Here is a 25,392-nt window from a genome sequence, read left to right on the forward strand (position 1 = left end):
CTGGCTTCTTCCATTCCTGAACTCCCTCTTTTACTCTCCTGGCTCACCCCTTATATGAGGCAGCCCTTAGACCCGCACATGAACCTCTATCAATCCCATTACTCAGCCCTTTCAAAAGCTCCAACAGGCTCTCCTCCAAGCTGCGTCTCTTCATTTTCCAGAACTAACTCTTCCTTTCTCCCTCTGTGTAACAGAAAGTGAGGGACATGCCCTTGGGGTCGTAGACTACCAGCTGGGAACTTCCTTTGCACCTGTAACATACCTGTTAAAAAATAGACCTAGCTTCTGCTCGCCCCCTCCAGGATATCCTGGGCTGGGAACTGCAGCAAACTCAACTCACCCCGGAGGACCAAGCTACCAGGAGCCTGCTGAGAGAGCCTGACTATACTTGCCCCCACTCAGGGCAGAGGGCAGAAGGCAGAGGGCAGAGTGCAGAGTGCAGAGGGCAGGGCTCCCACCCATCGGGAGAGGAAGTGTCTGAGACCCATCTGTACCCACTGAGAGACCCATCAGTGAACTGGACCTGCTTGCACCCACCAGAAGAGAACCTTGAACCCATACTCACCAGGAAATGAAGAGACCCCATCTGTACACACTGAAAGAACTATACAAGAACAAATTCAATGACAGAAAAAGCAATATGATGCCACCAGAGTCTAGGGACCCAAAACCAGCAAGATCTGAACATCACAAGACATATGAAACAGAAGAAGATGACCTTAAAACCAACTTCATGAAGATGATAGAGGCGTGGACAAAGGTACGGGCACAGGTGAGGATAAAAGGAAGCGAAAGAAAAAGTACGCTCTCTGGGAAGACTGCCACACTTCTGAACTTTCAGCTTGTGTGTGAGTTCTTTCTCTGGTAAATAAATATATTACATTCCATATTGCATTGACCTCCCTCATCAAAAGACAAACCAAACATTACAAGAAACAATTCAAAGAGTGCAAGGGTTGAAAGCTGAAATCAAGATAATAAAAAAAAGACACTGTCTGAAAGAATGCTGGAACTAGAAAAGGTGAGTAACTGATCTGGAACCACAGATGCAAGCACAACCAACAGAATACAGGAGTTAAAAGAGAGAATATCAGGTGTTGAAGATTCACTAGAAAAATTAGATTCATTGACCAAAGAAAATTTTAAGTCCAACAAATCCCTAACAGAAAATATCCAGGAAATATGGGACACCGTGAAAAGACTAAACCTAAGAATAATAGATATAGAAGAAGGTGAAGAAGCCAAGCTCAAAGGGGCAGAAAACATATTCAACAAAATTATAGAAGAAAACTTTCCCAATTTAAAGAAAGACATGCCAATGAAGGTACAAGAAACTTACACTTGCCACAAACAACATAAAATGTTTGGGTATAACGCTAACCAAACAAATGAAAGACCTGTACAGTAAGAACTTTGAGTCTTTAAAGAAGATACCAGAAAATGGAAAGATCTCCCATGCTCTTGGATTGGTAGGATTAACATAGCAAAAATGGCAATCTTTCCAAAAGCAATTTACAGAATCAATGCAATCCCCATCAAAATACCAGCACAATTCTTCACAGACCTTGAAAGAACAATAATCAACTTTATATGGAAAAACAAAAGACCCAGAATAGCCAAAACAACCCTGTACAATAAAGGAACTCCCAGAGCATCACCATCCCTGACTTCAAGCTCTCTTATAGAGCTATAGTCCTGAAAACAGCTTGGTATTGGCACAAAAATAGGCAGGTAGACCAATTGAACCGAATTGAAAACCCTGATATTAACCCACACACGTATGAACATCTGATCTTCAACAAAGAAGCTAAAAATATACAATGGAAAAAAGAAAGCATCTTCAACAAATGGTGCTGGCATAACTGGATGCTGGCATGCAGAAGACTGCAGGTAGATCCATGTCTATCACCATGCACAAAACTGAAGTCCTTTTCAAAGACCTCAACATAAATCCAGCCACATTGAACGTCTTAGAAGAGAAAGTGGGAAGTACCCTTGAACTAATTGGTACAGTAGACCACTTCCTGAACATAACACCAGTAGCACAGACACTGAAAATTATCCCGATTTGGAATTCTGGCCTCTCTCCATTCAGACAACAGTCCTGAGTTCACCTCTCAGATCTCTCAAACCTTACCTAAAGCTCTCAACACGCACTGAAATTTTCATATCCCCTATCACCCCAGTCCTCAGAAAAGAGAGAACGAATTAACTGCTCTTTAAAAAATATTCTTGTTAAAACGTCACAGGAAGGAGCTTCAGGTCCAGAGCAGTGTCATTTGGAGGCTGGAATCCCAGCTTGGAGGCAATGTCTGAGGGAGGGAGCTCAGGCCTGGAGCAGTGTCAGAGGTAGGCCTGAACTTCAGCCCCAGAGAAGCAGCTTCAAAAGTTTGAGCTTCAGTCCCTTTAGGAGAAACTGCAGCCAGCCTACCCAAGTCGCAGTCACCGAGGTCCCTTACACTTCAGGTGAGGAGGAGTCAGACTGCTTATGCCAAGCAGTGACCCTCAAACCACGGTGTTCAACCCCTCTTACTCCCCCTTCCTGCCTTAACTCCTCTACCCCAGTGGCAGGAATTTTATGCCCCCATTTGCCCCAATGTTCACCCCCACAGCACCCTCCCCCCCACTGTCTCCCCAGCCTGTGTTGTGGCATCTGTCCTGCCCCCCCACATGCCATGTGGGTGTCCAATCATGGCCTTCCCTGTTAACGTGGAATCGAATGCAGTCAATCAACCATGGGTGCCCTTACTAACCTTTCTCTTATCCATAAGGCTGATAACGAATCTGGCCCAGATGCTCCCTACTTTGAACAAGTTCTTTGACAATGGGCTATGCAATTACAAGCACATTATGACTGGTATCATCTTCTTAAGGCTGTTTTGGAATCTGTGGTCTTCCTTAACTGGCACTCTGCCTATGATGATCAGGCCAAGGCACAGGCCTGTCTTAACCTCCACTATGGGCTTGATACAACACTAGACATGCTCACCGGGCTTGGCCAATATATTGATCCAGGGTCCCAAACTACCATTGGCCAATATGTCTATTTCCAATAGGTCTCAGAACTGGCATTTAAGGCATGCACTCACAGAGATCCTTCTGATTATTTCTACAACTTTGTCCAACAATCTGGGGAGTCATTTGGCAACTTCCTCACACAGATCACCAAGACAGTGGAACATAGGGTGGATTCAGGCCCAAACTGGGAAGTGTTGATTAAGCAATTGACAAGGGAGGGCCTTACTGCCCCTACCTGGAATACAGTGGCTGCCATGCATAATGATGAGATCATAAATGGGTCCTGGCATCTTGACCCTGGTGCGATCCTACTGCTACCCTGACTGCCTCCATCAATGCCCTGTTGTCAGATAGGCAATGGTCTTCTGACTGACAGGTGCCTTCTGCCCCACCATACTGTTCCTGTTGAGACTGAGGCAAGCCCAGCCACCTGTCGCATGACTGTCCTAAGGAATGTCCAAGGACATGCTATCCCAGATGCAACAAAGGTTTTCATTGGACTAAGGACTGGCATTCACAGCCTTTGGACAACCCTGCTCCTCTAAACTCCTATGGGGCATCCCTCAGCCCCACCAGTAAAAGGGAGTGATCCCACCCCAAAAGTGTTCTGGGCCCTGCCTGTTTGTCCCCACTCTCATCTGATGACCATACATCTGGATGGACAACCCATTAAAGGGTTGATGGACATGGGAGAGGATGTTACCATCCTCAAAGGGACCGAAGCTCTCCAATTATCACGTTGATGGAGGGGCCAGGTTGGAATTACCAGGAAGTTCCAACCTGGCCCCTCCATCAACGGGCTGGATGGACAACAGGACCCCAGAGCCACCATACAGCCAGTCCACTGGAAGGATCTTGATGGCAACCAGGGTTCCTTTTCCCCCACAGAAGCTAATGTCCCTGGTAACCTTTGAGGAAGGGACATTCTGGAAGACATGGGGGTTATTCTAACTACCGATGACTGTGCCTTTTTCAATGACATGACCCAAGACAAAGCAGGCCTTTCAGGATTTACGTCACCCTTTCTCCAACAGAACAACACCCCCAATCCTAGAGGCCACCGTCCACCTAGAGACCACGCAAAAACTATTACCAAACCCTATATCCCTCTCGTGGCTCTCTGGTGGCAATGTCTGGGTGGAGCAGTGGCCCACCACTGAACCCAAGTTATCAGCACTTAAGGACATAGTCAAGAAACAATTAGACTTGGGGCATTTGGAACCATACACCAATAGACACAATTTTTGTCATCCAAAAGAAGTCAGGCCATTACCGACTCCTCCAAGACCTGTGTGCCATTAATGCTCAAATGGACAACATGGGGACCATGAAGCCTGGTCTGCCACACCCTAGTGCCATACCCACCTCATACCACATTGTTGTGTTAGATGTTAATGATTAATTCTTCCAAATACCACTTTCACCCCCAAATAGACACCACTGTGCCTTTATGGTTTGGGAACCCAACATGAACAAGCCTGCCCAGGGATATCAATGGACTATGTTGCCTCAGGGAATAATAAATAGCCCTACTATCTGCTGATTCTATGTTTCAAAGGCACTTGTAAACATCCCAGGAGACATTCTGCTTGTCCATTACATGGATCACATCCTCATTCCTGCTCACTTCCTAAGAAGGTCATCTTGTGTTCTCTTTTGCAATCTAGCATCCTTAGAACTACAGGGTGCCCCAGAAAAGATTCAGTGTGTTGACCCTTTGTGTTTTTGTGCTTCTCTATTGCCGAACAAATGCACCCACTTTCATTCAAATTAGTTCGCCAAACCCAATATATGCTGGCTGAGCCCCAACAACTATGTGGTATGGTCAGTTGTCTCAAAACGTTCCTCCCAATCTCAGATCAAGATATGTGCCATCTTTTTCTCTGTTGGAGGGTCCTACATGCCCCTCCACAAAAATTCAATTAACACCCAAAGCTATTACTATTCTTAATATAATTGTTTCCCTGCTATCCACTTTTTCTCTGGGTCGACATGACCCTAAGAGACCCTTCCTGGCCATTATTCTGTGGATACTAACACTTCTTGGGAGCCCTGTGGTAATCCAGATCTTTGATGTAGATTCACCAGTCCTTCTCCAACCTTTATAAAATCACCTCTAAATTTGAACAAACCTTTCACCTTTGCTTAAAGGATCGAAGATTAGCCCATAGGACCTATAACCAGGAGCCTGATAAGATTAATCTTGCTCCTGGCCTGGGGCCTGCACGCAGGTGGACCTGTCCTGGCAAACCAAGCCATCCAGAGTCTGCTGACATCCCAGTGCTAGTCCTGCCTCCATCCATGGGAAGAGGTGGGTGTGGGCCTGCCTCCAGCCCACCTTCTGACTGCCCTCCTTGGGATTTCCTGGCCTGGGGACTGCACACAGGTGCACCCGCCCTGGCAGGCCAAGTCATCCAGAGTCTGCCAACATCACAGTGCTAGTCCCACCTCCATCCAATGGGAGAGGGAGTGTGTCAGACCTGCCTACACCCACCGGGAAAGCCATCAGAGTATTGGACCTGCTTGCAACCACTGGAAGAGAACCCTGGAACCATACCAACCAGGAGGGAGAGAGACCCCACCTGCACCCACTGGAAGAAGGGATGGGAAGAACACAGTATAAGAACATATTCAACAACAGAAAGGCCAATGTGACACCACCAGAGTCTAGGGACTCTACATCAGCAAGACCTGAGCACCCCAACATAGATGAAGCAGAAGAGAATGACCTTAAAAACAACTTTATAAAGATGATAGTGACCCTCAAAGGGGAATAGAAAATCACTTAAAGAAATGGAAGAAAAAAATTCAAGAAATGGAGGAAAACACAAACCAAAAAAAAAAAAAAAACCAAAAAACAAGAAATCATCAAATCTCTTAAAGAAAGCAAAGAAAGTCAAGAAAAACCAACTAAACAAGTGAAGAAACAATTCAAACAGTTCAAGGCTTAAAACCTGAAATAGAGACAATAAAAAAACACAGTCTGAGGGAATGCTGGAAACAGAAAAGCTGGGTAAATGATCAGGAACTACAGACTCAAGCATAACCAACAGAATACAAGAGATGGAAGAGAGAATCTCAGGTGTTGAAGATTCACTAGGAGAAATAGTTTCATTAGCCAAAGAAAATCTTAAGCCCAACAAATCTCTAACATAAAATATACAGGAAATATGGGACACTGTGAAAAGACCAAATCTAAGAATAATAGGTATTGAACAAGGTGAAGAAACCCAACTCACAGATGCAGAAAACATATTCAACAAAATCATAGAAGAAAACTTTCCCAACCTAAAGAAAGACTTGCCAAGGAAAGTACAAGAAGCTTAAAGAACACCAAATAGAGTGGACCACAAAAAAAGTCCCCTGCCACATAATAATCAAAACACTGAATGTAAAGGATAAAGAAAAAATATTAAGAGCAGCAAAGGAAAAATGCCAAGAAACATATAAAGGCAAACCTATCACAATTACACTTGATTTCTCAATGGAAACTCTGAAAGCCAGTAGGTCCTGGACAGATGTTCTACAAACATTAAGAGACCATGGATGCCAGCCCAGACTACTATACCCAGCAAAGCTTTCAAACACGATAGATGGACAAAACAAGGTACTTTATGACACAACCAGATTTAAACAATGCATATTCACAAATTCAGCCCTACAGAAAGCACTGGAACAAAAACTCCAACACAAGGAAGTTAACTACACTCACAAAAACATAGACAATAGATAATCCTACATTACCAAAAGCCAAAAGTCAAAAAAGGGGGAAAACCCACATACAATACCACCACCAAAAACAAATAAAAAACCCTAAAAAAGCAAGAATAAACAGCCAATGGTCATTCATATCCCTCAATATCAATGGTCTTAACTCATCTATGAAAAGACACAGGCTAATGGAATGGATATGAAGACAGAATCCATGCTTCTGCTGCATACAAGAAACATATCTTCAACTTCAAAGACAGACATTACCTCAGAGTAAAAGGTTGGGAAAAGATTTTCCAGTCAAATGGACCTAAGAAAAAAGTTGGTGTAGCTATACTAATATCTAACAAATTAGACTTCAAATTAAAATTAATCAAAAGAGATGAAGAATGTTATTTCATATTCATCACAGGAAAAATCCATCAGGATGAAGTCTCAATCAGAAACATCTATGCCACAAATACAAAGGCACCCATATTTGTAAAAGAAACATTACTAAAACTCAAATCACATATAAAACCCCACAGACTTGTAATGGGAGACTTCAATACCCAACTCTCACCTCTGGACAGGACAATCAGACAGAAACTTAACAAAGAAATAAAGGAACTAACAGAACTTATCACCCAATTGGGTTTAACAGACATCTATAGAACATTCCATCCAAACACATCTCAGCACCACATGGAGCCATATCTAAAATTAATCACATACTTGGCAACAAAGCAAACCTCAACAGATATAAAAAAATTGAACAAATCCCTGTATCTTACCAGATCACCATGGTTTAAAGTTAGAATTTAACAACACAAATTGCAGAAACCCTAAAAACTGATGGAAATTGAACAATGTTCAATTGCATCACTCCTGGGTCAAGGAAGAAATAAAGATAGAAATTAAAGACTTCCTAGAATTCAATGAGAATGAAGGCACAATATACCCAAACTAATGGGACATTTTGAAAGCAGTGCTAAGAGGAAAGTTCATAGCACTAAGTATCCACATGAAGAAACTGGAGAACAGTCACATTAGAGAATTAACAGCACACCTCTTTCAGAGGTGTTTCTCTAGAACAAAAAGATGCAAACTCACCCTGGAGGAGTAGACGGCAGGAAATAATCAAATTAAGGACTGAAGTTAATAAAGTAGAAAAAAAGAAAACAATACAAAAAAATCAATGAAACAAAGAGTTGGTTCTTTGAGAAAATCAACAAGATAAAGAAACCTTTATCTGAACAAACCAAAAGGCAGAGAGAGAGCACATGCAAATTAACCAAATCAGAAATGAAAAAGGGGGACATAACAATGGACACTGAGAAAATCCAGAGAATCATCAGGTCATACTTTGAAAACCTGTACTCCACAGAAGTGGAAAATTTAAAGGAAATGGACAATTTTCAGGATAGATATCACTTACCAAAATTAAATCAAGAACAGATAAACAATTTAAGTAGACCTATAACCCCTAATGAAATAAAAGCAGTCATCAAAAGTCTCCCAACCAAAAAAAGCCCAGGACCAGATGGTTTCAGTGCAGAATTCTACCAGAAATTCAAAGAAGAGCTTATACCAATACTCCTCAAATTGTTATACACAATAGAAGCAGGAGGGTCACTGCCAATCTCTTTTTACGAGGCTACAATTACCTTGGTACCCAAACCACACAAAGACACAACTAAGAAAGAGAACTGCACACCAATATCCCTCATGAACACTGATGCAAAAATATTCAATAAAACACTGGAAAATCAAATCCAAGAACACATCAGAAAAATCATCCACTATGATCAAGTAGGCTTCATCCCAGGGATGCAGAGGATGGTCCAACATGACGAAAATCTGTCAATGTAATCCACCAAATAATATGAAAAAGAAAAACCACATGATCATCTCACTAGATGCTGAAAAAGCCTTTGACAAAATCCAACACCCCTTCATGATAAAGGTCTTGGAGAGATCAAGGATAACAGGACCATACCTAAGCATGATAAAAGCTATATACAGTAAAGCAACAATCAACAGCAAACTAAATGGAGAGAAACTCAACACAATTCCTCTAAAATCAGGAATAAGACAAGGATGTACACTCTCTCCATATCTCTTTAATATTGTACTTGAAGTTCTAGCTAGAGCAATAAGACAAAAAAAAAAAAGGAGATCAAGGGAAAACAAGTCAAATTTTCACTATTTGCAGATGATATATAGCTTACAGAAGTGACCCAAAAAGTCTACAAGGGAACTCCTACAACCAAAACCACCAGCAAAATGGCAGGATACAATATTAACTCAAAAAAAAAAAACCACATACAGACGATAAATGGGCTGAGAAAGAAATCAGAAAAGTGTTATCCTTTACAACTGCCACAAACAACATAAAATATCTTGGCATAATGCTAACCAAACAAGTGAAACACCTGTATGACAAGAATTTTGAGTCTTTAAGGAAGATACCAGAAAATGGAAAGATCGTCCATGCTCATGGATAGGTAGGATCAACACAGTAAAAATGGCAATCTTGCCAAAAGCAATCTACAGATGCAATGAAATCCCCATCAAAATCGTAGCACAATTCTTCACAGACATTGAAAGAATAGCACTCAACTTTATATGGCAAAACAAAAAAAAACCAGGATAGCCAAAACAACCCTATACAATAAAGGAACTTCTGGAGGCATCACCATCTCTGACTTCAAGCTCTGCTATAGAGCTATAGTAATGAAAACATCTTGGTATTGGCACAAAAACAGACAGGTAGGTCAATGGAATGGAACTGAAAACCCTAATATTAGCTCACACACCTATGAACACCTGGTTTTTGACAAAGAAGCTAAAATTATACAATGGAAAAAAGAAAGTATCTTCAACAAATGGTGCTGGCATAACTGGATGCTGACATGTAGAAGATATATCTGTACCTTATCACCATGCACAAAACTGATGGCGGATGTCCTTCTGTACATGTTTCTCTTATTGGTTGATGAATAAAACAGTGTCTAGATGTCTTTCAACTGAAGAATAGATAAGGAAAATGTGGTACATTTAAACAATGGAGTAAGAGTCAGCAGTAAAAAAAAAAACGACATCTTTAAATTTGCAAGCAAATGGATGGAACTAGAAAAAAACATCCTGAGTGAAGTAACCCAAACCCAGAAAGGCAAATATGGTTTGTGCTCACTCATAAATGGATATTAGACATGGAGCAAAGAATTACCAGCCTGTAATTCACAACCCTAAGAGAGACATGCATGGATCCAGATAGGAAGGGGAAACAAGCAAGATCTCCTGAGTAAATTGGGTGCATGGGGGAGTGGTTAAGAGGGAAAGGAAGGAAGAGAGAGGAAGGAGGAAGGGAGGGAGGAAGGAAGGAAGGAAGGAGAGAGAGAGGGAGGAAGGAAGAGAGGGAGGAAGGAAGGAGGAAGAGAGGGAGGAAGGAAGGGAGGAGGAAGAGAAGGAGGGAGGAGGAAGGAAGGAGAGAGGAAGGAAGAGAGGGAGGGAGGGAGGAGGGAGGAAGGAAGGAAGGAAGGAAGGAAGAGAGGGAGGGAGGAAGGAAGGGAGGAAGAGAGGGAGGGAGGGAGGAAGGAAGGAAGAGAGGGAGGAAGGAAGGAAATGGGACGGTTGAGTTGGGGGAAGGACAGAGCAGGGAAAGAGATGTCTTGATATTAGAGAGCCATTACGGGACTAGTTAGAAACCTGGCACTAGTGAATTTCCCAGAAATACACAAGGATGACTCCAGATAAAACTCTAAGCAATCGTGGAGAGGATGCCTGAACTGGTCTTCCTTTGTAATCAATCAGATTGAGGAGTACCATAATTGTCTTCATGGAACCTTCATCCAGTAACTGATGGAAGCAGATTCAGAGATTCACAACTAACCACTGGGCTGAGCTCCTAGAGTCTATCCAAAGAGGGAGGAGCGATAATATGAACAAATTGAGTTCAAGACCAGGAGGGGGAAACCCACAGAAACAGCTGACCTGAGCTAGTGGGATCTCACTGACTCTGGCCTGACATCTGGTGAATCTGCATTGGCCTGAAATAGACCCCCTAAATCCAAGTGACAGTGTGTAGCTTGGGCAGTTTGTGTGGTCACTGGCAGTGGGACCAAGATCTATCCATAAAGCATGAACTGGCTTTTTGGAGCCCATTTGGAAAGATACCTTGCTCAGCCTAGACACAGGAGTAAGGGCCTAAGTCCTGCCTCAACGTTGTGATGGGACAGACTTTGTTTACTCCCAATAGTAAGCGTTATCCTCTCCGAGGAGCAGAGTGGGGTGTAGAGTAAGGGGGGGGGAGTGGGAAGAGGAAAGGGGAGCCTGGAATTAGTACGTTTAAAAAAAGAAAGAAAAGTTTTATTAGCACAAGAGGAAAAAAAATCTTGTAAGTTCCAGGAAGTTGACTTGGATTTACCTCAAATAGCACCTCAACAGATCCAGGAAGCACATGGTTCCACAGAGCCCCAACAGCAGTGAAACAACCAGCTATTCCATGATGCGGCCAGCTCCCTAATTCTCCCAGGTCCCCCAAGACTCTGATGCCCCAGGTCAGCGGGAAGCAGTTTGGAGAACTCACGCCCTTATCTTCTTTAACTCCTCACCTTTTTATAATAAGCAAAAGGTTGGAATGTTAGCATTCAGGCAATACGCTGGCCCGCCCTGTACCTGGCAAGATGCTTTTACCAGTGCTCAGGCAGATACCTAGCCAGCCTTGGAATCTTATGGCCAGGCATGTGCTTATCAGTATTCAGGCAAATGCTCAGTCAGCCTGGGAGCCCTATAGCTGTACATCACTACATTGTGTGCTAATTAGTGGCCCAAGGCTCTGTATGCACATGCCAAGGGTCCCTTTGAAAGCGAGCCCCCGGCTGTCCTTTCTTGGTTGACTGTCACAACGTCCTCTTTATCCACCCATAATAAACTTCCATGTGGGTTTGTTGTATTCCCTGACTCATTCCCGCAGCCGCTGCTAAATGACAACACTGGGGTCAATCTCAAAAGACTGGCTTGATGGGGAAAAAAATCAAAGCAGCCAACGACAGCGGCTGTAGCTCACCCTTCTCAGGCAAGGGTTTGGGTTCTGTGACTCCAAGACGCATGTGTCTCCACAAGACCACCGCTCGATGGGGTGGTGGTAAATGTTTAATGCCTTGACACGGTAGAAAACAGATCGCCAGTGCAACTCAAGTCTTAACATTTAAATTGGGAAGCATGCCTAGTATGGAAGTTAGGCTTCAGCTGAAACTGGCCAGGCTGATTATGACAGTGTGCAAGAAATAGTAATAGTGAAGGACCGTTTATTTCTAATAAGGGCGGGGGAGAAATCACAAAACCTCAGACGATTGCCGAATAACTCCTACTTGATGAGTAACAGCTTCACAACACAGGAGGGCAATTGCGAGGATGTACTTAGCAAAGAAATACTTCCCTTGAGTACACGTCTCTGATGCCAGAGCAAGAGAGAAATGGTTAGAAGAAAATCACCCCAAGAGAGCACCCCGAAACTACATGTATCCGCATCCACTCTCGTGTGAAACGGAGCTGGCAGTTCTCAGTTGGAAGACGGCGGTGAACGGTACAGCGTTCCTTCAGAACTGGCGTGGCAGGGATCTGTATTAAAGGGTCACAGCATTAGGTGGCTTGAGACCCATTTTCAAAATAAAAGCCATCATGTTAGGAGACCTGAGTTCTCTGACTTTCTCAATGCTAGCTGTCCTGTGCCTGTGCCTGTCCCTCTTGAGGATGCAACTGACGGTGCTGAGTGGGGTGTGCGGGTTGGTTGAAGCGTTTCTCACACGCTGGCACTGGGAAGGCTTGAACTTGGGGGTGGTGGCAGAGACAGGCGCTCTACCAGAAAGTTCCACCGCAGTCTCAACACCGGCAGGTTCTCTCCCCCGTGGAGTCATGTTTCCCCTGGTAGAAGATGATATACATCTTGTGGTCCAACTCAGGGGGGAGGGGCTTTGCCTCCTCATGGGCCTTGAGATGCGGAGAGAGGTACACATCCTGGACAAGGCTTTGCCACTCTGGCACTGAAAACATTCGTGGCCACGCCCTCCCCTGAGCTGCTCTCACTTAATCCAAGGAATTCTTCACAGTCAGTGGGGAGTTTTTAAACTCTGCTACATGTCAGGGGTTTCCCACCAGGAGTCTTCAGGTGTCTGTTGAAGTGTGTCATGAGAGAGAAGGCCGTGTCACACTGTGGCACTGTGGTGCCTCTTTCTGGTGTAGAACAACACACGCATGTCTCCTGAGACCTCCTTGGTTGCTACAGATTCTTCTGCAAAGTTTGCATGGGACGTGGTCCGCTGGATGGAGCCAGCACCAGCCTTGCTGGGGGTCGATTCCTGGGAGGCTGAAAAACATCAGAGCTCTCTGAAGAAAGGTCCTGGGGTCACTCACTGTTACAGCGCCCACCAACAACGCCCATCAACAACCGTTGTGAGACTTCTGACATGCCCCCCCCCCCCGACACAGACATGTCAGAAGTTGCCCACTGGCGGGTCCTCCATCCCTGACTACGGGTGGTTCCAAAGCAGGGGGAACTCTGCTCTGAGGCTAGTTCTTCCAGTTCAGGTCTCCTCTCAGGACCTAGAAATAATACGAGAGCCCCTCTACTCTTTTTACTCAGAAAGACACATCATTATAGCAGAAACAGGGAGTGGTGGAAACGAACCCATGGAGCTGTAGATGTGGAGATGAGCCTGAGGCGGGGAGGTACCAGAGAAGGATGGAAGGGAGAAGACACGAGAAAAGTTGAGGGAAGTCTAGGGGGGTGAGGGAGGAAGGGAGGGGCAGAGAGAGGGAGAGCATGAGCACGGTATGTTAAGAGGACTTTATGCTGATGAAAATACCAGGAAAACAGAGCGAGGAGGGAGACAGAGGAGGCGATAAGTGAGACGCCTCAGTAATCAGTGATGTTTAGAAAAGCTAATAGCAGGGAGCACAAAAGGTTCCAGTACCCAGACAACCTGAGAAATACTATACGGTATGGGTCACCCATGTTGCATTTCCATGGGGCTTTTTAGAACCTTCAAGATGCTCCCCTATTCTATTCCTATTCTCAAAGGAAGGCTTAAAATTTGGCACTTAGGAGACTCCTTTTGAGGGAGGTGGTGGAGCATGGGAGGCAGAGGCAGGAGGATCTCTTGAGTTCAAGGCCAGCCTGGTCTACAGAGTGAGTTCCAGGATCGTCAGGGCTACACAGAGAAAGTTTAAAAAAAAAGAACAAAGAAACAGAAGGGGAATCTTTCTGAGAACACTGGTTCTCGAGGACCACAGAGGACACCTGTGGCGCCAAGAAGCTGAGCATCTGCAGCTGAGAACAAAACAAAAGGATTCTAACCCTTGTCTTTTGGATAGCATTCTATCATTTGATTTGATCTATGCTGTCTAACAACTGACTTCACTCAATTCAGCATCAGTATTTCACAGAAGGCAGTACAACCCAACTAGCCCATCACCAGACATCTGGAGAAAGGACTCTCATCAGACTAAAATGATTGCAACAGCAGAGAGGGATGCAGATCTCCTGGAAATATGAGGGGAGAGGATGGCAGTCAGCTGTAGTGATCAGTTGAAAGGAGGTGACAAGATCAGCAAGTGATCTGGGCAAAGACACAGACTGTGGAAATCCATAGTCGGGAGAAGCCAGAGCACAAAGCTTGAGTCGAATGTCTATGGAGATGAGTCTGGGAAGGGTGTGCTGGGCCAGAATGAGAAGAAATGAAATGTTTTAATGCGTATTCAAGTTTCGTAAAGGCAATTCTCTAGGCGGAATAGGAAGCTGAGGAAGTCGAGCATGAGATTGTGATGAAGAAAGAATTGCATCTAACAGAAACTCAATTTGTGAGTAGGGGAGAATGGAAACATTGTGCCAGGCAGAGTAGAGACAGCAGGAAACCCAGCTTGGGAGCCATTGGAAAGCGGGCTCATCACAACGGATTGGATCCATGAGAAAACAGTCTTTGCAGGCAACCCAGACCTCACGACTCTTCTTTCCATCATTTCCAGCATGTTCTGCCCACTCTGCCTTCACAGAGTACCTCCAACTGACAACTATGCCATCAGGACACCACCCAACACCATGAGCCTGATGGTCGAGCATGCAGATAACGCTGGCTTTGAGTTCACAACTGTCCTGCCTCAGCCTCCTGAGATGTGCCACCATGCTCAGTCCAGATGGATCTTTCTAGAATAGAACTGTTGGCCAACAGGACTCCCTGCCATGATGACAATGGCCTATTGTTTTTGCTAACACAACCGTCATGGGTCATACGTGACCATCAGACACGTAAACGCTGTGACCAAGGAACTAAACGTTAAGGTTCTATGTAGTTCAAGTTCAGTGAGACTAATGACATTCAAGCTTCCCAACACGGTTCTAAAATGTCAGTGCTACCACCTCATTCCCCCCCCCCCCACAGCTGGTGGGGGAAGGGGAGATGATGGGAGGGAACGGAAAGGTAAGGAAGGAGAGGAGAAGAGGAGTGAGAGGGGAATCACAGGAAGCCCACAAATCTGAGAATGGAATGAAGAAAAGTGAGAAGGGGCCTTACACTAAGGCTAAACGCTGATCACGGTTGATTAAGGAAAGGTAACAGCTCCAGCTACAAAGAGAAAGGCGTAATGAATGGAGGCGTTACTCGTGTGGAGGAAGCGGACACAGCCCTGCCTGGAGCTGCCTGGCAGAGGGTCTCACGCTGCAGGAAGAGATGTGCAGCAGAGAGAACAGAAGGCAGGAGCCCGACACAATGAGAGCGCTGCGAGCCTTTCCCTTGACCCAGGCCGGCTGTGACAGATGCTGTCAGGCAAGCCTCCCTGGACCAGGACCTCGGCGCGCTGCCTCCCAGAACTCCCCATGCTCTCAGGTTCTGCCCCATCACTCACTTCTCTGCCTTACTGTGTTGCTGTCTTCCTCTGTTGCTTGGGGTGACTCTTCTTTCGGGTGCAAAATCAAGCCGGGTTTAGGGAACTTGTACCCTACTAAAGAAGGCAGACAAATAACTTGGAGGTCAGCAATCCCCAAGGTCTGGGTTCCTGAAGACTCTGGGGTAACAGAAGTTCAGCAACTGTCCAGGGCCTGTGTCCTGAAGACTTTGGGGTAACAGAAGTTCAGCAATTGCCCAGGGTCTGGGCCCTGAAGACTTTGGGGTAACAGAAAAGGTGCACAGACTAACGGGAGTGAAGCGAAGCCTGTTTCCAGCTCACAAAGTAGTTCTTCTCAATCACTGTACACCCCAATATGCCCTCCCCACGATGGATGTCTCCCTGTACATTCCTATGCAACCTCACAGCAGATGCCTATACAGCCCTGTACAGCCCTATACACTTTCCCCATAGCAGACACCTTCCCATACAGCCCTATACACCCTCCCCACACCAGATGCCTCCCTGGATATGGAGACACCACTTATTGCCCCAACTGTGGAAGAGAGAGGTGGCCTCGGCATCTAGCTACTGGAGGCAGGGAGGTTCCTCAATCCAACAGCATAACCATAAAAGGATTATTGAGTATGGAACGCTGCAGTGACGGCTCAGTGGCTAAGTAAGAACCTTCCCGGGGGACACGAGTTTGGTTCCCAGCACTCACATTGGAAGCTCACAATCATCTGCAACTCTACTTCCAGGGGACACAGTGCCCTCAAGTGCACACACCCAGTACACACACACACACACACACACACACACACACAACAGACACACACAGGCACACACACAGACACATACACAGACACACATACACACACAGACACATACACAGGCACACACACACAGACAGACACACATACACATAGACACACACATACACACACATAGACACACACAGACAGACACAGACACACATACACACACAGACACACACAGGCACACACACACGTAAGAATTATACATCCCCATTCACTAATAGTAGCAAGGCTGAAAAACGTACTGCATAAAAACTAAGAAGGAGAACCGAGTGTGTGCTGAGCCCCACACATCAGCTTGGACAGTCTGACAGAGTCAAAGCCAACAGCAGAACTCTTTTTCTTCCTGTGATAAGCCCCGTTCTGCTCCTCCCATCCTCAGTTCCCTTTCCCAAATCCCTGCCATCTGGGTACCACCTAGCTACGGGCTTGTTGATCATGTGTCTCCTCCCGAGATACACAATCCAGTAGAAAGGGAGTTCTCATTTAGTGTGGATTCCTAAAGCGACACCAAGACGCAGCACAGTGGGACCTCACTGACACACTGATGAATGGCATTGCATTGTTGGCATAAATTGGTGATATCTGCAGCAGTATTAAGTACTTATTTAGTACTTTTCTATGGAGCAGTGCGCTGGATAGTTTTAGGTGAACTTGACACAAGTCAAAGCCATCTGAGAGGAGGGAACCTCAATTAAGAAAATGCCTCCAGGGCTGGGGATATGGCTCAGAGGTTAAGAGCGCCGGCTGCTCTTTGAGAGAACCTGGGTTCAATTCCTAGCACCCACATGGCAGCTCACAACTGTCTGTATCTCTAGTACCAGGGGATCGGACACCCTCACACAGACATACACACAAGCAAAACACCAAGGCGCATAAAATAAATCATTAAAAAAAAAAAAGAAAAAACAAAATGGAGAAAAGGTTTCCATAAGAGGGGGCTGCAGGTAAGCCTATAGGGCACTTTCTTAAACAGTGATTCATTAGAGAGGGCCCGATCCATGATGGGTGGTGCCATCCCTGGGCTGGTGACCCTGAGTTCTGTAAGAAAGCAGACTGAACAAATCATGGGGAACAAGCCGTTAAGCAGCACCCCTCCATGGCCTCTGCATCAGCTCCTGCTCTGCTTGCGTTCCTGTCCTGACTTCCTCCAACGATGAACTACAAGGTACAAGTGTAAGCCCAGTAAACCCTTTCCTCCCAGGATGCTTTGCTCATCACGTTTTATCACAGCAATAGTAACCCTAACTAAGGCAATCAGTTTCCATACGTGTATTTACATGGAAGCTCTCAATCAACCCTATAACAGGAAAAGGACACTACTTCCGAAAGACAAAAATAGAGGCCATGTAACAACAGACAAGAAAAACAAAGTAACAGTTTCCTAAGACAGAAACATCTCATCTGTCAGGGAAGCTCTTTAGAAGTGAAGTTAAACAAAGTAACCCCAGGAAGTCCCAGAAACTGACCAGATTCACTAGGTCCCTCCCTGTCAGTGTAGGCAAAGACAAGCTGGACTGGCGCCTCTGAATCCAGACCAGCTAGGAAACCAGCGAGCATCTCCAAGAGGTTTAGACCAACTGAGGCAGCTGGAAAGTATACTCTAACTTGTTAATATGCCTGTAGGCTGTGCAGAGAATCCTACCTTCAGAGAGGTAATCAAACTTGCTCACGACTCTGATTCCCATCTCTAGCAGGGCCACAATAACAGCAACAAGAAGCATGGCTCTCTTTCATAAGACTAGAGTGAGGATCAGGAAGTCACACGTGCAAAGGTTTTAGATATGTGCCTGGAACATAGTAAGTCTGAATTAAGATACTGGGTGGCTTGCTTTCTTTTTCTTTCTTTCTTTCTTCCTTCCTCCCTTCCTCCTCCCTCCCTTCCTTCCTTCCTCTCTCTCCTTTTTAGGAGAGTGTTCTCCTTTTGAAGCTGGGTGGCGGTATGGTTGGGAAGTTTGGGAGGAACTGGGAGGCAGATGGGAGTAGATATAATCAAAATACGTTACACACATGTATGACATTCTCTGGGAATAAATAAATGTAAAAATAGACAAGCAGCTGCTTAAGGAAGATTTGAACTATGGTGACATCAGTACACACGCTATCATGGGTGGGGAAAAGCTCACGGGGTCCAAACCCTAAACAAAGAACTAGGAATGCCGAGAGCAGGAGAAATAGTCTTCCCCAGGGAAAATCACACCCACCAGTTATCTAATACCTAGTGGTCAGCACTGAAACCGTACACATACAAGTAACATGATAGGACCGAACAGGTTGCATTCATATATATTAGGGACACATATGTATTTGTATTCTGTTTTTCTATATTGAGAATATATATGCATACACGTATACATACATGACACTGAAGAAACAAGAGGCCATGAATTTGAGAGAGGGTAGTAGGGAAGGGATGGAGGCAGGAAAAGTGAAGGTGGAAAACTGTTACATTCTCATTTTTAAAAATTGAAGATATAATGGGAACAAAATGAGACTGCTGGAGAAATATCTCAGCAGTTAATAATACTTACGGCTCTTGCAGGGGATCTGGGTTCGATTCCCAGCTCCCACATGATGACTGGCAACCATCTGTAATTCCAGTGCGGGGGGGTGGTATGGGGGGAGACCAATGCCTTCCTCTGGCTTCCCTGAGCACTGAAGGCACTCGGGGCAGACAAACATTCGCGCCAAACACTCAGATGCATAAAATAAAGTATTACCCCTGGCCCAGGCTGAGCTCTACAGACAGCGCATACCTTCACCTTGGGAGACAAGGGTCTAGTAATCTGTTAACATCTCCTCCCAGGACAGGCTCCTCTGACATCACCTCCTGGTTACAGGCTTTTTTCTGAGCAGCACATGGGCAGCCTTTAACTCCTCAGGGACTGAACTAATTCTCCTTCAAGCCATATCCTTGAAGGTCACCAGCTCTCCCCAAACACTAGAAAAAAATACCTCTAAATAATTAAAGAAGCAGCGAGTAAAGAGCCTAAGTGAGAAAAATAGCGCTCACCACAGGAGGCTGAGGGAACACAGACAGGCAGGCTCCCACCCCTGCTGGCTGCCTCTCTGCTGGTTTTAAGCGGCTTACTAAGTCTTTTTGCCTCCATTCTCATTAAAAAGTGGGGGGGGGCATAAAACTCAGGCTAGGGGCTTGTTCTGAATAAAACAGGATGTTAAATCACAAACCATCTCCTCTTCTTTGAAGAAGGCATGGGGGAGCTGGAAGGTTGAGTCGAGGTAAGCATAGCGGGGAGCAGGATGAGAGACACCATAATAGAGGGAGTCATTATAGGCTTGAGGAGAGAGCTGACACTAGTGAGATCTCCAGAGATCTACAAGGATAACACCAACTGGCAAACTAAGCAATAGTGGAGAGACTACACTAATTGCCCCTCCTTGATGTTAGGGTTGATGACTATCTTATATGCCATCTTAGAACCTTCATCCAGTGACTGATAGAAGCAGAGGCAGATACCCACAGCTAAACACTGAACTGCACTCCTGGAACCCAGTGACAGAGACAGAGGAGTGATGAGCAAAGGGGTCAAGACCATGATGAGGAAACTCACAAAGACAACTGACCTGACAAGGGGAAGCTCTTGAACCCTAGACTGATGGCTGAGAGGCCAACAGGGGACTGATCCAGACTCCATGAATGTAGTGTCAGTGAGGAGGCCTCAGAAATCTCTGTGGCCTTGTGTAGTAGATCAATGTTTACCATGGCATACAGATGAACTTTGGGAGCCCATTCCACATGGAGGGATGCTCTCTCAGCCTGGACACATGGGGAAGGGCCTAGGTCCTGCCCTGGATGAAATGACAGACTCTGGAGATTCCCCCAAGGAGGGCTTCACACTCTCTGGGGAATGAGGTGGGGATTGGGTAGGGGGCTAGGGGAGCTGGTGGAGGGACAATGGAGGAGGGGTGGGAGAGGGAGCTGGGATTGACATGTGAAGCATGCATGTTTCTAATTTAAATAAAAACATATATTGAGGGAAAAAACAAAGAAACAAAAAACCAAACCATTCAGGACATGGAGAAAAGGAAGGAAAATGTTCCATAGGAGTGCATCAGGGAAGAGAGAAAAGACCATTTCAGACAAGTTAGATGGGGGAAAGAGGACCACTAACACGTTCATACACAGACTTAATGGAGGTGAAGATTTGATGGACAGGGCAGACCCGGCAATCAGGAAATCTCAGGAAACCGTGACAAAAGACAGCTTAGCTCACCTGGGCCAGAAGATGGCAGACTAACACCTTCGCATCTTGCCTCTGCCGGCCACTGGTTTCCCCCTGCAGAGTCCTGAGCCTGGGTAAGAGGAATAACACAGCACCGAGTCCTTTCTGGCGGCAGTCCATGGTCAGTCACCCACCTTCCTAACACCCGTCCTAATGTGAATGTCAGCAGCGGCCCCGCGCTTCCCGCGGTAAAGGAAAGGACCAAAGAACCCACTTCAGTTCACGCCCCCGCCACTTCCCACGGGTAAGCCTCGCAGTGGGCTTTCCCACCGTCTTCTAAATAAAGCACAAGCTTCTCTAGGATCAGCGCTTTCTGATCTATCAATCAAAATCACCGGGTAGGGACCTGGAGAGATGGGTCTGCTCTTCAGAGAGTCTAATGCTCTTGCATAGGAGCTGGGTTTGGTTCCCAGCACCCACATGGTGGTTCGTGACCATCTAAAATCCCAGTTCTAGGGGTCCAAAACATTTTATCATCTCCATAGGCTCCTGCATGCATGTGATACACTAAGTATATTCAGGCAGGGCTCTCTCCCTCCCTCCCTCCCTCCCTCCTCTCTCTCTCTCTCTCTCTCTCTCTCTCTCTCTCTCTCTCTCTCTCTCTCTCTCTCACCCCTAATTACAACTTAAATTCCCAGGAAACTTCAACTTCTAAGAAACAATGTCTACACTCTAAAGGCTTGTGAGGGTTAAATGTTACCGACATTTACAACACAGTAGGTAAATTTTTTTTAAAGGAAGCCTTACACAACCTCTTCCTACATCTTCTTCACTTAGTAGTCTAGAAGAAGAGGCCGTAGTCTTTTCCAGGTGATCGTTGCAAAAATTTCCTGCCTCTTTCCCAGACCCTGTGCAATTTTTTTATCATTCCCCTCAGCTTCAGTCTCCAAGCCTTGGGTTGTTTTTAACCTCTAGAAAGGAAGGAAGGAAGGAAGGAAGGAAGGAAGGAAGGAAGAAAGAAAGAAAATGCCTTCAAAGAGGCCGTAAGAGGTAGTTGGGTCACTTGAAGCTGGAGTTACAGGTATTTGTGAGGTACCTAGTGTTCCTCTTTTGATAGAGCAGTGAGTGCTTTTAACTGCTGACCCATCTCTGCAATCCCAGGAGCTGCTACTGTATATGTATATGTATATGTATGTGTATGTGTATGTTTATATGTATATGTATATGTATGTGTATGTGTATGTGTATATGTATATGTGTGTATATTTATTTACACATATATTACTCTACTATATATGTGTATAGTATTATATATAAATATAAATATGTGTACTATATATGTATATAGTATTATATGTGTATGTATGGTAGTGTAGTGTTATATATAGTATATATACATTATATAGTATATATAGTGTATATAATGTATATGGGCAGTACAAACTAAACTTGATTTTAAAAAACAAAACTGGGTGGGGTAAGGAGGGGGCTGGGATCTGGGAGAAATAGGGACGACTGTGAATATGATCACAATGTATTGTAGGAAATTCTCGACTAATAAAAATGAGGGGAAGAGAGAAGACTAATGCGCACATAATGTGTTACTATTGTGGGTGGTTTGGTCTGTTAATTCATTTGATTCTGTTAGGCAGCAGCTTTTGCAAGAGGTATGGCTTTTGTTTTATAGACACCGAATCCAGCCATATGCCTATGCTTATGATTCCACCTTTTTTGTTTGTTTTTTTTAAGTTTTACCATGTGGTTCAAGCTGGCCTTGAACCCACAGCAATCCTGCTACCTCACTTTCTGAGTTGCTGAGATTATAGGTGCCACCACACAGTGGTTCCACCACAGTTCTCTGGCTGTTGGGTTCTGGACCCACAGAATATTTTCTGATTTATATTATTCCTCGACTCAGGGCTAAGGGAGGAGTGGGGACGGGGATGAGGAGGAGGGACATGGAGGAGGGAGGAGGGACGTGCATGAGGGAGGAGGTGAGCCTATCTGATATTCAGGGCTAAGTGAGGAGGAGGGACGTGGAGGAGGGAGGAGGGATGTGGAGAAGGGAGGAGGGATGTGGATGAGGGAGGAGGGACATGGACAAGGGAGGAGGGACATGGATGAGGGAGGAGGACGTGGATGAAGGAGGAGGGACATGGATGAGGGAGGAGGGACGTGGATGAGGGAGGAGGGACGTGGATGAGGGAGGAGGGACGTGGATGAGGGAGGAGGTGAGCATATCTGACATTCAGGGCTAAGGGAGGAGGAGGGACGTGGATGAGGGGGTCACGTGGTGGGTGGGGTCGTGGGGAAGACGAAGCGAGATGGACAAAGTTGGTGTCCCAGGTGCAGTGACAGTGCAAACATCCGCCTGTGGCCTGCCTCGACTTACTGGAGAGTTGCTGCGTTTCAAAAAATTGAAAACAGTTAACGGTGAAACTGTCTTGCATCGTTGGTTTTTCACACCCCACACACACAGTTACACCGGCGACCGTTTGAATGGTTTTTGGAATCATCTTTCCGGCTACGCGCTCCCTTACAGGAAACGGAAGGGAAATCGCAACAAACCTCTCTTTAATTGACTTTAAAAATCTATCATTTTTAGCCAGGCAACGGTGGCGCACGCCTTTAATTCCAGCACCGGGGAGGCAAAGGCAGGGGGATCTCTGTGAGTTTGAGGCCAGCCTGGTCTACAGAGCGAGTTCCAGGACAGCCTCCAAAGTTACACAGAGAAGCACAGTCTCCAAAAACGAACAAACAAAACAAAACAAAAATAACAACAACAAAACCAGGCCAGCCAACTGAACAGTATATTCTTGTTTCCGACTGACTTTTACTGCCTGGTACACCCTCTGAATTGGGGTAGCTACTGGCCTACGTTTTAGGAAACAAAATTGTGCTTTTGTTGGAATCACCCACTGTTCACCTAGGCCTGTGTGAATGCACGACTTTTAGATGTTAAGAGGCAGGGCCGAAGTTCCTGCAACCCTGGTGTTTTCTGAACATGCATCCTGTGGACCTCCATGATGCTGGATCAAAGACTGGCAGGACAAAAGTTCTCACTGGGTTGGGAGGCAGTGCTACGGCAAAGTAGCTTGATGATCCTGGACCCACGGGGCAGAAGGAGAGAACTGACTCCCTCAAGTTAGTCTTACTCCACAAGTGCGCTGTTGCATCTACACAATAAATAAACTAATTCTGCTTTAATGAATGAACAGCATTCTTCCAATCTCTCTTTTCTCAATGTTTTAACTGTTCCTTCTTCTTTCCCCTTTTTAGAGTAAAAGGGCCAAGGAAAGAACAATAAACAGAATCCCACCAATCCCGGAGCTTGCCTCAAGATCAGGCCACAGAATCCTACCAATCCCTGAGCACAAAGCCCCACCAATCCCTGAGCTTGCCTCAAGATCAGGCCACGGAAATCTACCAATCCCTGAGCACAAAAGCCCACCAATCCCTGAGCTTGATGAGATCATAAAAATCCCAGCAATCCCAGACTACCTTGAAAAGAGTGTGTGTGTGTGTGTGTATGTGTGTGTGTATGTGTGTGTGTGTGTGTGTGTGTGTGTGTGTGTCCCGCCAGGAACCCTGTATAAACCCAGCTTTCTGCTTGGTTCCCTGCTGCTTCTCACTGGAGCAGAGGCAGTCACCTCCCCACGTTTTTCCCCTCCCAAGAAATCTCTCGTGTGAGTTTTATTGTGCAGTGTGACTCTGTGGTATTCCCTGGCTCCTGACTGCCAGGATAGCTTTCCCCTCAGAGTTGCAACACTTGCACTGGGGAAACCCTCCCCTCCCAAAGCAGAGCTGTGACACTTCTGTTGGGGAAGCCTTTCCCTTCAGAGCCCTGACACATTCCCCCTCTTCCCTGTGGGCCTCTCCTCTCCTCTGCCCCTGTTGCTATGTAGCCCAGACTGACTTCAAACTCGCTATGTGCAATTCTGCTTCTGTTTCCCACAAGCTAACCTAGAAGTTGTGGTTTTGAGATGTGTTTTTGTAGGTCTTCGTACTTGCCCACTTCATGAACAAACTTTCTTTTATTCTTTTTTTTTTTCCAAAACTCCCTCTTTTAGTGGCAGCCTACTGAGTGATAGGGAAAACAGGCCTGTTTCAGTAACGTGTAGGAAGCATGGGTATGTCTACGTGTAGTCACGGATGTGCACATATGTCCATGTACAGATATATTTATGAATACGGATGTGACATATGTATACGTGTGTTGTGTACAAATTAATGTATTTTATGGTGCGATATATCTAGTAGGCATTTGTGTTCATAATTTAAAACATGTTGAATATGTTCTGTTGTGTTTTGATATATGTGTGTGTGGAGGTAGATTTTTCTGTCCCTCCAGCCAGCTCCCAAATCACAATATAGAGATTTACTATTGATTTTGAAAGCTTGGTCTACGGCTTAGGCTTGTTTCTAACTAGCTCTTATAGCTTAAATTAATCCATTTCTATTGATCTATGTACTCACGGCTGTTGTCTCTCCTCCTGTACATCTTGCTTGACTCTGTGTCTGGCCGCCTTCTTCTTCTCAGCATTTTCTCTGCCCCCTCCCCCAAATCCTGCAAACAACTGGAACCTTGGAAACTGTGAGCCAAAGTTAAGTTTTTCTTGCCTGTAAATTTATCTCAGGTATGTTGTCACAGCAACTGAAACTAAACACAAGGGGCTGCAGAGATGGCTTATCAGTTAAGAGCACTAGTTGCTATTTCGGAGGCCCTGGGTTCAGTTTTCAGCACCCTCTTTGTGGCTCACAACTGTCTGTAACTCCAGTTCCAATGGATATGGGGCCCT

The 25,392-nt window shown here is 45.4% G+C and overlaps 1 protein-coding gene across 3 annotated transcripts in view; it reads right to left on the minus strand.

The window, feature by feature from the left end:
• Positions 1–20,916, minus strand: part of LOC101828857 (olfactory receptor 5-like) — a 100,750-nt gene extending 79,834 nt beyond the window's left edge. The window contains exons 1-3 of one of the 3 annotated variants that reach the window (XR_005872498.1): positions 20,645–20,769; positions 15,613–15,708; positions 12,004–13,078 (exon numbers count right to left, since the gene is read on the minus strand). Coding sequence is in view for 1 of the 3 variants with exons in the window: in XM_005085646.3 (XP_005085703.2) it covers positions 20,645–20,773 (129 nt within the window). In the remaining 2 variants the exon portion in view is untranslated. Of the gene's footprint in view, positions 1–12,003; positions 13,079–15,612; positions 15,709–20,644 lie in introns of those variants that run through there. The other 2 variants (XR_005872499.1, XM_005085646.3) reach the window with 2 other exon arrangements.
• Between the last annotated feature and the right edge of the window lie 4,476 nt (positions 20,917–25,392).

This window comes from Mesocricetus auratus, unplaced genomic scaffold (genome assembly GCF_017639785.1).
Source record: "Mesocricetus auratus isolate SY011 unplaced genomic scaffold, BCM_Maur_2.0 Super-Scaffold_100037, whole genome shotgun sequence".
Lineage (NCBI taxonomy): Eukaryota > Metazoa > Chordata > Mammalia > Rodentia > Cricetidae > Mesocricetus > Mesocricetus auratus.